Source organism: Periplaneta americana, chromosome 9 (genome assembly GCF_040183065.1).
Source record: "Periplaneta americana isolate PAMFEO1 chromosome 9, P.americana_PAMFEO1_priV1, whole genome shotgun sequence".
NCBI classification, from domain to species: domain Eukaryota; kingdom Metazoa; phylum Arthropoda; class Insecta; order Blattodea; family Blattidae; genus Periplaneta; species Periplaneta americana.
Window position 1 is genome coordinate 72,069,493 of NC_091125.1, and position 14,628 is coordinate 72,084,120.

A 14,628-nucleotide genomic window follows, 5' to 3' on the forward strand; every position below is an offset into this window, starting at 1 on the left:
TTACCTGGCGCTGGGGCACAGACTCCTCGATGCAGAACCATGTGTAAAAGAAGGCAATCAAGCAGCAGATTGCGCATGTTGCGAACACAGCCACATAACCAAACTGGCCTGCAATGGAGAAAAGGTGAGCGCTGCCATATGTGCCCACCAGAAATCCTGAGAACAGTCCGGCATCAAGCAGTCCCATCCTGAACATGCATTATTAGTACTTTAAATATGTCACTGATTCAGTTTATATAGGACTAAGGAATTTTTGGATGGTCTCTTAGGTCCAATTCGTTAGCGATCCAATACAAGAATCCAGTTATGGTTCGTCTATAAGGACTGCACAGTGTGATCCTTTTAGTAATTTTTAGAATAAATGAAGACTTCCATAAAACTTTTCATTAAAAATCAAGTATATTGCAAATCAAGCTTTCAGGTATAACTCCCTGTAAAGTTGATTTGAATAATTTCGAGGGAAAAATTGTTCCGGGGCCAGGTATTATTATTATTATTATTATTATTATTATTATTATTATTATTATTATTATTATATTATTATTTAAAGTGGAGCACAATTGAGGATCGTTTTTGCAAAACTTGCTAACTGCAAAATTTGCAAAATTGAGATTTTGATGGATTCGTTAACATAAGGCAGGCCTCTACATGATGTTCAAAGCGTCTTAGTAAAATTGGGTTATTTCTCTTCATTGTAGTGTGTCAAAGTGTGATCGTTTTTTCAAAACTTGCTTTCTCCTATAAATGAAACATACAGCAAAACTTGCTTACTATAGTGTTTTGTCTCTCCTGTAAAATTTAGTTTTTTCAGTTAGCAAGTTTTGCAAAAACGGTCCTCAATTTATTAGAGCATTGACTTTCCATTATGACGATACTGGTTCAAGTTCCAACGAGTTTGACTGAAATATATGGTAGATTAAAAATTGTGTCAGGGCAGTATGTCACAGAGTACTTCTATTTCTCCTGCTAGAATTTCACAATTCTCTATAAAATCATCATCAGTCTCATTCTGCTGTAACATAAATCCACAACCAATAGTGCACAACAACTATGATGTATTACATGTTTCAGTGTGTTGCTCTTGAGAGGAATGCTTAATTAAGGCCAATTGACGAAATCGAAGCACCCAATACTAAAAAAAGGAAAGTAAAGTTCAATTCCGATAGATCTTCATTTTTAACATAAGAGCTATTCGAGATATGTGCCCTGCGTGGAAGTTGCGAAATGAGTGATGGGAGATACAGATTATATGAAAGACACAGCTACAGTTTTCAGTTTAGTGAGATATGGAGAGGACATGACTTTTGTACACAAAAGTAAATGAATGCCGCTGCCACTGTCATTACCATGTTCCAGTCCTTACCACCACTGTTGCTGCTGCTGCTGAACACCACTGCTACTACAGATAGGTGGCACGCACATTGTAGCAAAATGTAATACTAATAATAATAATGATAATATAAATAATCAGATATATTATTAGATAAAAGGACATTTACCTGGATGCTCTCTTCTCTGGAACTGTGATGTCACTCATGAAAGAAAAAGCAGACGAGATGATAGAGATGAATCCTCCGCTGAAAGCAATGGGCAGGCTGCTTAACAACAGGAAGTGCGGGGGTAATGATGTAATCAGAGAGAATCCCGTGTACATAAAAAACATAACAGAAAAGCCTGAAAGTGAACAATATGACAGGAGAATTATACTAACAAAAGAACAAAAATTATTGTTCCAAACAAACAAAGAAATCAATCATCCATCCATACATGTATATATTAGTGTCTTAATACTAAGAAATCAGTAAAGGCATTCAGCTACATATGGTTGGATTTGTCCATTGTGCAGTTCTATGAAAATGATTGCAAGAGGGTGTTGGGAAATGAAGAATCTGTTTCTTGTCAGTCAATAGTTGGCATCTTCATTGTGATTTTGTACGCTGTTTAAAGTTACTATTAAAATAATGAAAAGAGAAATTATAAATCCTTTGAACGTTCTGAACATCGAATAATCAAAGTTGAGGATATGTTCTAAGAAGGAATATGATGGTGTAAGGAACCACAGGCTTTTTTAGTTTTTCATTAATCAGAAACATGGAAACCAACAAGTGTTCCAATATGCTAACAATGGACAGAGAAGTGGACTAAGAAAATGACTTTTCAAAGTAGAGATAGGTTTAGAAAGTGAAGGCTACAGTTACTCCAAAGAGACAACCTGTCAGTTCAGGTGAGTACAGATCCTATGATGTATTATTTCAAAGTATTTATGATAATTAACATGAAATACTGGTACTGGCCTCAATAACATTGTTATGAGAAAAATAGCCATTAATGCCTTAGAGGGATCCATTAGGATCTTACAGAATCATCAGTATGGTAACAACGTTTGAAATTTATTGATATTTTACTTATTTTCTGTATTATTTACTTCAATGGACTTTTTTTACTGTATTTTATATCATAGGTTTCTTACTTTCCTCTTTTTTTCAATTAATATATACTGAATATCCATGAATATCTGGTGCACTTTGTCAGTCTTGGCAGTCTTAAAATAAAGGAAGTTTTCATAATAATAAATTAATGCTGCTTTATTGAAAAGACGTCCATTCATAAGGAACACACCCAACTGAGACTGAGAGAAACAGCTTATGTGACAAAAGACACTTCTAGAGGTCAAAGCACGATATAGACAATATGAAAGCGAGAAATTCATTGTTAAATGTGAGTTTCAACAGGTGTAAATTTCTTTGGAAAAATATATGTTAAGGTTTTCCTTTTCATATCAACAAATGAAAATTACACTCACCAAGTATTGGCCACAGAAGCAGTGGCTTGCGACCATGTAGATCACTCCACGGGCCCAGAAACAAGGACAGAACTGCAGGAATGCAAGCCTCAATGAGCATCTTGGCCATTTGCAGGACAGCTGCATGGGGCTGTGACTGGGCTTCAACCTCACGGGCTGCAGGCAGATCTGGGTGGCTGATCAGCAGAGCACAAGTTGAGATATTCATTTCCAGGGTGATCTCGCAGCTGCGCACTAGAAACAACTGAGTCAGCACCGCACCTGACAGAGACATGGATAGAGCCACCAGGAACAGTGCCGGTTCAACAGTTACTGCTCGGTAAGAAACGGATGATCTGCCCTCACACTGAGCTGGCAGCTGCAAAGGCTCTTGTTCTGCCATTGACATTGCATTCTCCCAAAGATATCAACGGTGACACAGATGAACCTGTTGGATTTTTAGCAAAGAAAAATAGCTTGTTGGTCGCTAAACTAATTATGTAACGATTTTAATAAATGATAATTAAATCAAAATTTCAACATAAATATACCAGTTAAATTTGTAGTTATCAAACAAAAATTATGCGTGTAATAAAAAATTATTATAAACAGCTTGTATATGTGATTAAATACTTTCATATCATTATGAAATTTTACCTATTTTTAGGATTTTTCGACCTGACAGTGGAGATACATTGTGGGACTCCCAAAACATGTTGTCAGCATGGTAGAGGGCTTTCACCTGAGACAATGCAGGCTATTACAATTAAATAGTTTTTTTTATCTCCAAATATGATTCAGATCATTATGAACTCTGCTACTTTGGAAGACTGAATGATTTAATTTATGAGGTGAAGGCACCTATGGCTTTCATCCAATCTGAAAGTAGAACTTTGCTGAACTGAAAATTTTTAGGTTGAGTGTCGAGCAGTCACGAATGGGTCTATTACTTCCTACAAAAGTGCTTTCTTCTAGACTAGAACTTATCAAAATTTAGGTAATCTAAATGTTACTGATGCCTTAATCTATATATTTTCAGTTTGTCATTAAAATGTTAAGTTTTCCACCAGAAAACTAGGCAGAAAAAATTACTGTGGCAGTCGTTTTTTCTCAGTACAGTTCTCAATTTCAGTGTATGAGGTGAGATATTGCCTACTGACCACCTTAGTTTTTTTAGAAGTGTTTCTTTCCTTCAGTAAGAGTGGAAAACGAAAATTTTTATGTATTGAAGAAGAAATTGTTATATAATACTCAACATACAGCATAGAGAACTACGAAGAAGAAACAATGGAAATTTTATATAAAACTCAACACATAAATGGGGAGAAGAAAGACGTTACTTACTTTGACAAGGAGTTAGGACGAATCAGGTAATAAGATTTACTTTAAACATTAACTTAATTTTAATAATTTTCGTAACTCTCTTCGACAGAAACAACTGAAGATTTCTGAACAAGTGCAATACAATAGCAAGACCACATAACAAGTACAATTTTTGGCAGAATTATGTTCATGATTTGTATTATCTGATAATTTGTCTACCAAAAAGAAAACCAAAGAATCCAATTCTAGCTCAATTTCTTCATTTTCATGTAAACTTGTCAACCATTGGCATGAGCGCAAATATGGCATTTTCAATTCAGTTCGAAGTTTTCTAGGAAAGCACAACTAAAAATTGAACTTAGAATACCTAACTAAACACTTCAGTTTAGTTTTAACTTCTAGTTCAGTCTTCAAATTGGAGGAAAGCAAGCCTTAAGACAGAATTCATTATTTCCAATAGTAAAGTGGCAGACATGCCTAATAATTAGGATAGTCAAATTCTGACGTAGGCGAGAAATGGACAGTAAATGTTGCTCGGAACTTCTCATTCTGGGAAAGTTATGTTTTATATGCCGTAAAAATTCTACAGTATAGGGCTCTCACCTTTACTTTTTTCTTTCTGAGTAAAACTATGCTACAAATTTAATTATTTTAAAACTTTTGTTTTCACAGTTGTGCTGGGTTTAATGCTACAAACAGTAAAAAAAAAATGGTAAATGATAGCAAAGGAAAGGGGAGTTACAGATATGATTTAATTAAATCTTTATGGATTCTGCTAGTCGGATAAAATAAAAAAATTGTATTTCTGATTGGAATTAATTATTATCGATGATGGAGCAGTAGATGTGGATTATGATTAACAGAGCCGAACTTCGATAAGAATGCTTGGTAATTTTTTTTTCCCGAGCCCAACCATTGAGAGACAGTGTTCTTTTACATGCTAAAGAAAACAAGGGCATATCAGTTTTCCACTATTAGACTGGTTTAACTCTGAACCTCGGATCTAATGACAAGTAGGTGTAGCAATCTCTTACTAATAAAGTCAATCATAAATGTAAGATTTTGGTTTGACATTGCTCGCCATTTCTCTAGCTGTAATAAGTTCTCATTCCGAACAATACTCAGCCTATTTTAATTTTCTCTTATGAAGTAAAACGAATGTGTTGCTGCAAAAATCTTTTTTCAATATTTTTATTAATGTAAAGATATTTAAAGTACTATCCTCCTTTATAACTACTCACTAGCATGCTGTACAACCATGGCGAGTGATCAAAAAGAAATACCAATAATCATACAATACAACATTGGATTGTAGCCAATGGCAATAAAATGTCTAGCAATGGTACATCAAACTTTGTATATTTCAGTTGATCAATCACTCGCATATTCTCCAACATAGGCAATGTTGTGCATAAACAAAATTGTAAAGGGGAGACAACAATATAAATTACCTTAAATTATCTGCATACTACAACAGCTGTGCACTGGCAACTGATTAAATAATGCATCTACAGTTATCTTATCAGTTCATTGTCTCCTAAATCCTCTGTGGAGTATGCAGCCGGGTAGCAGAGCATCCATCATGTAACCTTATCAGAATATCAAGTGTCTCATTTTGCACATGGAACAAATTTAACAAGAATGCAACTACACAAAAATTGTGTTTGGTAACTATGGGTTTTAGCTAGTGTCTTAGTAAAAGGGAAAATAGCACAATAAATTTAAGTCTGACTCTATTTCAAAAGTATTTCCTTATAAAAGTGAGAAACGGCTCATAAAAATAGAATACCATGCTCCATTAGTGCCTTCAATTTCATAGCTGATTTTTAAACACATAAATTACAGCAGAGCTGTGGCGTCAAATAATATAGGCTACATCTGACCTCGTGGTTATCTTGCTAGCCATTGAATCCGAGCTTAATAGGTTCAAATCAGCTAAGGGTGATAGATTTTTAAGAGATAAAATTCTTAGTATGGCTTCTTCTGGGAAGGAAGTATAGTTAGGAGACCAGTGTCCTAAATTTGCATATAAAGTACAGTAACTCTGTTGCTAACAGAGGGCCAATTCTCGCTCACGTTGACTTTTTTCCACCACCACCACCACCACCACCACCACCACCACCACCAAACACCACCATCACTACCGCCACAGCTGACCCTACCACCACCATCACCATCACCATCACAACCACTACTATACTTATACATGGAGTTATCAAACGTCCATATTTATCAGGAGATGTATTTTGAAGGTCTGTCATACATTTCAAAACATAATTCTGAAACCGATTATATTTGTTTCAAAAAAATAACTTTGTAATATAATTTCATAGAACCTAATACTTTTATTGCACCTTGAAAATTTACAACCACTTTAACAAGTTAGCAATTTAAAAGTAATCTTTTAGTGACAAGAGTTCATATCAACTGCATTTAAAATGTTTTTTAAATCTGAAATTCACCACGTGAAACTGTGGATATTCAAAATTATTCTCCCCAATGTAGTGAAGGCCTCAAAATTTGTTCACTCATGTCAGAAAAAAATATGGTTAGCAATGTAGTTTTTCTAATTACATGTAAAATTTGTTTAAGAAAACAACTTGGAATTTTAAATGCTTGCTTCTGTAGGTATACGGTGCTAGCAATGAAAAGGACAGTAGCCTATACTGTAACTGTGTTGATTATTGTCTTATTTGCGTTTTAATGATCATCTTTTCTTGTACAGCTGTCGAAAAAAAAAGTGGCTACACTCGTGAACAGCGAATATTTTCTAAGTCCATTTCGGATAACAGTGATGTCACATGATGCATCTGCTTATAAAAGCAGTTTCGGAAATAAGATATTAAAGCAGGAATCATTCTCATCTGCGTCTCGTAGAGCAGCGATAGTGGGTTCGCTTAAGATTTGAAGGTTGTGAGTTCGAGCTTTGTTCAAATTATCATTTTATTTTATTATTGTCCTTTAGTGATATAAATAGTATTCAAGTTATCATTTATATTCTGTTATCATTCTTTATTGATATAAATAATATTGAAGTTATCATTTATATTCTGTCGTTGTTCTTTAGCATTATAAATATTATTCAAGTTATCATTCTTCAGCGATATAAATAATATTCAAGTTATCATTTACTGTATATTCTGTTATTGTTCTTTAGTGATATAAATAATATTCAAGTTAACATTTTATTTTGTTATTGTCTTTTAGCGATATAAATATAAAATTAATGTTGGATTTGAAACAATACAGTTGCATAATACTAGTGTTAGTTTTTTCTTCTTATATTATTATATTATACGTACTATCCTGTAACACAATAAAATGATAAGGACTGACGAGGATTTGAACCTGAGACGTTGACATCTAAATTCCGACTTTCTTCCTACTGAACTATGGGGGCACAAGTAAAGAAGCATATGCGGAAAAAGTGGCCCAATCCTCCTCCAAGACGTCCTGATGATTTGTGGAAGCTCGTCCAGGATGCCTGGGATGCAGTGGCTGAGAACTGAAAAGACTAGTCGATTCCATGCCCACTCAACTGTATGATGTGATAAGAGATGGGAGGATATTGAATTATAGCTTTTGAACTTTTAATTGTTTGAATTTTCTAACGCAGACGCCATTAAGTTTGCTTTGTTTATGCCACGAAAGATATTTTTGTTGAGAATAAAATCTTTCTTTCCACTTGCAGCCATAATGTCATAATAAATAAAAACATAAAAAGCACTATGTTGTATTCGAATGCACGACTGCACGAATACCAGCCTGAAATGCAACTATTACGCTATAACAGTAACACACAGAAGACTTTAATTATAACTGTAGATATCAGGCAATGTGGCCCAACAACATGTAACATCGCCTGTCTCCGAATTGTAGCAGAGATAGCCGAAGGGAACTTAGTTTCTAGAGAGTGGCCACTTTTTCTTTTGACAGATGTACAGATAATTATTTAGTATAAACCTACATACAATAAAGAATAATATCAATTTTGCAGCTTAAAGGGGCCATTTTAATCCAAATTGTCCCCCCCCCCAGCTTTTGGAACCAATTTGTTCTGTTTTCATTCATGAAAAGCTTACATATAATTATGTATTTATGTATACTTCAGGCAAGTAATAGTCATTCACATCCGCTGAGAATGTTGAAATGTTGGTACCGCCAATTGTTTTATATAGGTATTTACAGAGGATGAATTAGGGAGTGGGAGGAGGCAAGTCAGAGTTGTTGCTGTGATGATTTATTCATCTAGACGTCCTATCGAATCTTGCTGGCCTGGATTTTAACGTCTTTGTTATTACTTGATTTCAAAGACTTAATTCTTAGTCAATATTGTGCAATAATACTGATATGAGTTTCATAATTTCATTTTACAATTAACTATGTGATTTTTAAGAGTTTTACAAATTTTATGTTCTTGATTAGATACAATAAAAGCCATATTCAGAAGTAAGGTTGTTGCTGATGGGACTTTCAATAAGTAGTGCTACCAACCACTTCTACATATTTAGCTGCCTAACTTGTTAAACAAACTTCATTGCACTTTTCTAACACACTGCATATGTGTACCGTACTTTATATGTATAGAGAGATATACTAAAACGGAGAATTTTAATCTTGTCAATTAGGTCCAATGAAGAAAAGAAAAACTTTACAATTTTAAAAATTTATAATTAAGAATTTGTATGCACAAAAAATCAATGGTGGCTGCCTGTGGGACATAATGGGCAAATAGTTTAATAATAATAATAATAATAATAATAATAATAATAATAATAATAACTATTATTTTGAAAAAAAAAAAAGCTATTTTGGGTAACTACTAAATGTACATAGGCCAAATAGAAATGATTGGGACGAAATTAAAATACAAACTTCTAAGCCATTTATACCCGAACACACACTTTCTGAAGTCAAAATTGCGGTAGAAAAGCTGAAAAAGTACAAGTCTCCAAGTATCGATCGAATTCTAGCAGAATTAATATAAGAGGGTGGAAGCGCATTATATAGCAAAATTTATAAGCTTGTACTTGATATTTGGGAAAAGGAAATTGTACCAGTATAAGGAGTCCATAATTGTACCTGTCTTTAAGAAGGGGGAAAAGACTAACTGTAGTAACTTTCGAGAAATATCACTTTTGTTGACATCGTCCAATATTCGTTTGAGAAGATTGACTCCATTATGTAGATAAAATTACTGGGGATCATCAGTGTGGTTTCAGGCGTATTAGATCGACTATTGATCAATTTTTTTTGTATTCGTCAGATATTAGAGAAAAAATGGGAGTATAAGGGTACAATGCATCAGTTATTCATAGATTTCAAAAAAGCGTATGACTCAGTTAAGAGAGGTTTTATATAATATCCTTATTGAATTTGATATTCCCAAGAAACTAGTTCGATTAATTGAAAAGTGTCTCAGTGAAATGTACAACACAGTCTGTATAGGCCAGTTTCTGTCGGATGCTTTTCCAATTCACTGTGGGCTAAAGCAAGGAGAAGAGGGTCTGGAGTTGAACGGATTACATCAGCTGCTTGTCTATGTGAATGTTAGGAGAAAATCCACAAACTCTTAGGAAAAACACAGGAATTTTACTTGAAGCAAATAAAGAGATAGGTTTGGAAGTAAATCCCGAAAAGACAAACTATACGATTATATCTCGTGACCAGAACATAGTATGAAATGAAAATATAAAAATTGGAAAGTTCAAATATCTTAGAGCAACAGTAACTAATATAAATGTCACTAGAGAGGAAATTAAATGCAGAATATATAGGCTATGCCAAATGCCTGTTATTATTCGGTTGGAAAGCTTTTATCATCCAGTCTGCTCTCAAAAGAGCAGAAAGTTCGAATTTATAAAACAGTTATATTACAGGTTGTTCTATATGGTTGTGAAACTTGGACCCTCACTTTGAGAGGAACAGAGGTTAAGATTGTTCGAGAATAAGGTGCTTAGGAAAATATTTGGGCTAAGAGGGATGAAGTTACAGGAGAATGGAGAAAGTTACACAATGCAGAAATGCACGTATTGTATTCTTCACTTGACATAATTAGGAACATTAAATGCAGACTTTGAGATGGGCAGAGCATGTAGCATGTATGAGCGAATCCAGAAATGCATATAGAATGTTAGTTGGAAGGATGGAGGGAAAAATACCTTTGGGGAGGTCGAGACATAGATGGGAGGATAATATTAAAATAAATTTGAGGGAGTGGGATATGATGATAGGGACTGGATTAATCTTGCTCAGGATAGGGACCGATGGCAGGCTTATGTGAGGGCGGCAATGAACCTCCGGGTTCCTTAACAACCATACGTAAGTAAGTAATGATGATGATGATGATGATAATAATAATCTGCTGATGATATGGCGTTGTTAGCGGAAGAAAAGACAATACTAACGATATTCTAGTGGAGCTAAAAGACAGCTGTGAGCAGTATGAGATGGAAATAAATGCAAACAAAACGAAGACCATAGTTGTTGGAGGAAAAATGAAGGTAAACGTGCGAATACTAAATGAGCAGCATGAGCTGCTGCCAGGAAGTCAAAAGGAGAATAGCAATGGCAAAGGAACTTTTAATAGAAAAAGGAGCTTTTTCTGCGGACCTCTGGAAAAAAGATATAAGGAAGAGACTAGTGAAGTGCTTTGTGTGGAGTGTGGCATTTTTTATGACGTAGAAACATAGACGTTACGACGAAGTAAAGAGATGCGACTAGAAGCATTTGAAATGTGGATATGGAGAAGGATGGAGCATGTGAAATGGACAGATAGAATGAGAAATAAAGTTGTGTTGGAAAGAGTGCGTGAAGAAAGAATGATGCTGAAACTGATCAGGAAGAGAAAAAGGAATTGGTTGGGTCATTGAGAAGAAACTGCTTATTGAAGAATGCACTGGAAGGAATGGTGAACGGGAGAAGAGTGCATGGCAGAAGAAGATGCCATATAATAGACATTAAGATATATGGATCATATGCGAAGACTAAGAGGAAGGCAGAAAATAGGAAAGATTGAAGAATGCTGGATTTGCAGTGAAATACCTGTCCTTGGGCAGTAAACTATGAATAATAATAATAATAATAATAATAATAATAATAATCATAATAATAATAATAATAATAATAATAATAATAATAATCAAGTGTAAGCATTTTGCTGATTAGATTATATGACTTTACTGAAGGTTAGTAGGTTTTTTGTGACTATATGGTTCACAACATTAATTAAAATGGCGATATTAGGCCTAATTATTAATGTCTTTGCTACCATCTTAAATTCCTACAACTTGTCCAAATATACTTGAAATGTAGCCTACAAACAGCACCACAAATTGTCGCCTATTCAATAAATACCGGTATTTAATTGATGGGCAGATGAATAAGAATGAAAGTTCGTCAACATATATTTGCTTAGAACAAGGTACACAGAGTGACAAGGAAGCCATATTCACCCACTACTCCAATATGAAACATTCAACTCTCTATTCAATTCATTTATTACTGGTATATTCCATTAGTCTTACATTAGCATTGGCACTGAAGCTTCAAGATAGGGAACAAATCTCTGAAAGCAGCCTTAAAGTCGAGTCATGTTAGTTAAGAAGATGGAACTAATTCCCACAAAAATGCATTTTGCTTTAAAGTAAAGGTACCAAATTTTCATTCAAAATATTAAAAATATACATAAACAACACTGCGCAAAAATATATAATTGCGTATTTATAACACTGCGCAAAAATATATAATTGCGTATTTGCTACATCTTACAGGAAATACATCAAGCACTAGTAGGCAACATGTGAACCTATGGAAGTAGAGACAGAGGATATAGACCTAAATCTGAATAAATTTATGGAGCTTTATGATAAATTTTTCAGAGACGAAATCAAAGTGAAAGAAGTAATCTTATTTCTTGTTCTCCTTTGCCACTGATAAAAGAAAACAAAAACTTTCTAAAACAACTGCTGAACTTTGCCTTTTGTATCTAAACATAATAGGCATTGCCAAAACATTTGGGCTGAGCAAACTGGTAATTTTGTAATGCACTTACAGGCAGTCGAGAATATGCTGCTTTTTTTTTTTTTTTTTTTGCAACTTCTATCGCAGTAATTAAGCGAAAAATGCAACAACTAGAAAAAAAAAAAAAACGAATCCTGAAGTATATGCCTTGCTGAATGATGGTCATTTTACTGTGGAAAGGCATAACAAAGTAGTCAGCGTCTGGGACCAATATGTGTATCGAGCAAATGTTTATAAGATACTAAAAGTCATTTAGATATAACACATGCGGGAGGTATGACAGAAAGTCAAGGTATTTCAAGGTTTTTGAGCGATTCAAGATGCAGTGAAATAACATAATATGCTATGAGTTTACTCACAGATATTTCTCATACCGGTACTGCGCCAATTTTTGGAGATAATCATAATTTTCATAAATATCGGCCAAAGTACATGTACAACACCGTAGGCGTGCTTTAAAATCTGATTCTTCCATTTCGTGGAATACCTGCATTTCGATATAGCCTACATGTAAATGCAATCCAATGTCCACAATCATGCATTTAAAACTAGAATAATTTCGGTTACTGTACTTTTTTTTGTACAATTCTGTAATTCTGAATAAATCTATCACAGAATTTTATGCTTATCATATGTGGAAATATTAATGTGAACTTAATGCTCTATTCAGAATAAACAAAACTTAGATTTCAAGACCTACAGTACTTATATACACTTACCTTCTTCCAAAGTGCGAAATCAGTCACAGATGTATGCACTATACAGTACTTTGACAGTTATAGAAAGAATGAAGGAAAGCTTTTTGCTTCAGTTAGAGAATTACACTGTGTAAAAGCTGATGTGATGTGATGTGAAGTTAGTATGGTAAAAGTGCAGGCCACATTATGCCCCTGGCAGACAGCCAGCATCTCTCCGTTTAGAATAGCTCAGGGATTCCCTGTAGGAGATGCATAACAAGAACACGTGATAATGATTGGAAATATGCCATCAGCTGCAAGACCACTATGAACATTTCGCATTTTAATTAATGTCCGTAGGCCTACATAACTTACCACTAGATCCTGTTCTAAATCAGACCAATCCAATCTATATCCTCTTGACTTGATTCGACTTCAAATTCACACATTTTTGGGTGAAAGGATATCAATCTATGTCTCTTTTTACCAAGACTGCTGATATAACACAATCTAGGGATTGTAATCATTGCAATTTTCCAAGTGATCTACCGTACCTAGTTCTTTATGTACAGTAACATAGAAAACACATTTATTTATATTTTAATTATTTATAATAATAATAATAATAATCCATGGCGCTACAGCCCGTGAAGGGCCTAGACCGACCAGCCGGCTGCTGGGCTCACACCCACATGCCGAAGCAGAGGTGGACGATCATCCAACCAGAATGGAGGTATCGTGTGGTTAGCACGATGATCCCCCCAGCCGTTATAGCTGGTATTTTAATTATTTTTTCTATTTATTTACAGCCCAAAGATGTATAGTTTCTACTGCAAGAATTCGACTAATAACTACAAGTGGAATTATCCTGAGTTGTGTATCCTTAACATGTTCTTTGTAAGAGCTTCATATTGTATCACACATTGCATAACAGTGTTATAATTTTGAAAGCATATACCGTCATATTAATTAATTAACAGTCTTTATTAAACATAATGCGTACAACTTGGCCATTTTTTACTTTTTATGGAGACCTGGGTCAGGACCTTGCAGAGTGAGGATGATTGTGGAGTACTGGTGGACTGATGTTAAGTGAAGGGAAGCGGGAGAACCCCGAGAAAAAGAACCATCATGTCCACTTTATCCACCACAAATTCCTTTATGGATCAGCCAGGAAATGATCCTGGGTCACCACGGTGGAAGGCAGAGAGGCTAACTATGCGGCCATGGGCACCATTACCTAAGCAAGTTCTATCATTTTAAAAATGTAACTTGGTTATTTTTTACGTTCTGCGAACTTGATAAGCAACTTCTGAGGTGATGTCAGGAGAGAGCTTAGCAATAAGAGGGACTACGATAGGCTGCCTGCCCTTCTCTCAATATTTCAGAATCAAGTATCAGCCCTTGTATGACAATTAGAAAATAGGAAAGGAACTGAAAGCAATGAGACAGTGCAGAACTATTAGCTTTAATAAACAAAAGTTTAGTATTAAACTTGAAACATTCAGACCATAGGTGAATGAATTTCCGTGAAAAGGCAAACATTTTTAACAAGCTAGCAGTTCTGATGCAAAGAAAAATGTTGCAGTGGAATCAGTGTTCATCACCAGTAAGTGATTTTAAAAACACATTAAGGACAATGATGCAATTGCGACACAGGAAGTTACCACTTGATGTAATATGAATCTACAACTCCTACACTGATGACTATTTTCTGACCACAACTGAAATTTAAAATAAAAGGAACGAAGTAACGTAAGGAGAAATATGCTGCATACAAAGATCTTCAGAAACATGTACTCTGAAAGAATGAAGATTAAACAC

General features: G+C 34.7%; 1 protein-coding gene across 5 annotated transcripts in view; it reads right to left on the minus strand.

Moving 5' to 3' along the window:
• The window catches only part of LOC138706077 (probable peptidoglycan muropeptide transporter SLC46), a 33,197-nt gene extending 19,926 nt beyond the window's left edge, over positions 1-13,271 (minus strand). Inside the window, exons 1-5 of one of the 5 annotated variants that reach the window (XM_069835011.1) lie at positions 12,847-13,234; positions 3,065-3,230; positions 2,804-2,979; positions 1,500-1,674; positions 5-188 (exon numbers count right to left, since the gene is read on the minus strand). In XM_069835011.1, coding sequence (XP_069691112.1) covers positions 5-188; positions 1,500-1,674; positions 2,804-2,912 — 468 coding nt within the window. In that variant the 5' untranslated portion in view covers positions 2,913-2,979; positions 3,065-3,230; positions 12,847-13,234. Of the gene's footprint in view, positions 1-4; positions 189-1,499; positions 1,675-2,803; positions 3,231-5,556; positions 5,616-12,846 lie in introns of those variants that run through there. The other 4 variants (XM_069835010.1, XM_069835009.1, XM_069835007.1 and 1 more) reach the window with 4 other exon arrangements.
• Between the last annotated feature and the right edge of the window lie 1,357 nt (positions 13,272-14,628).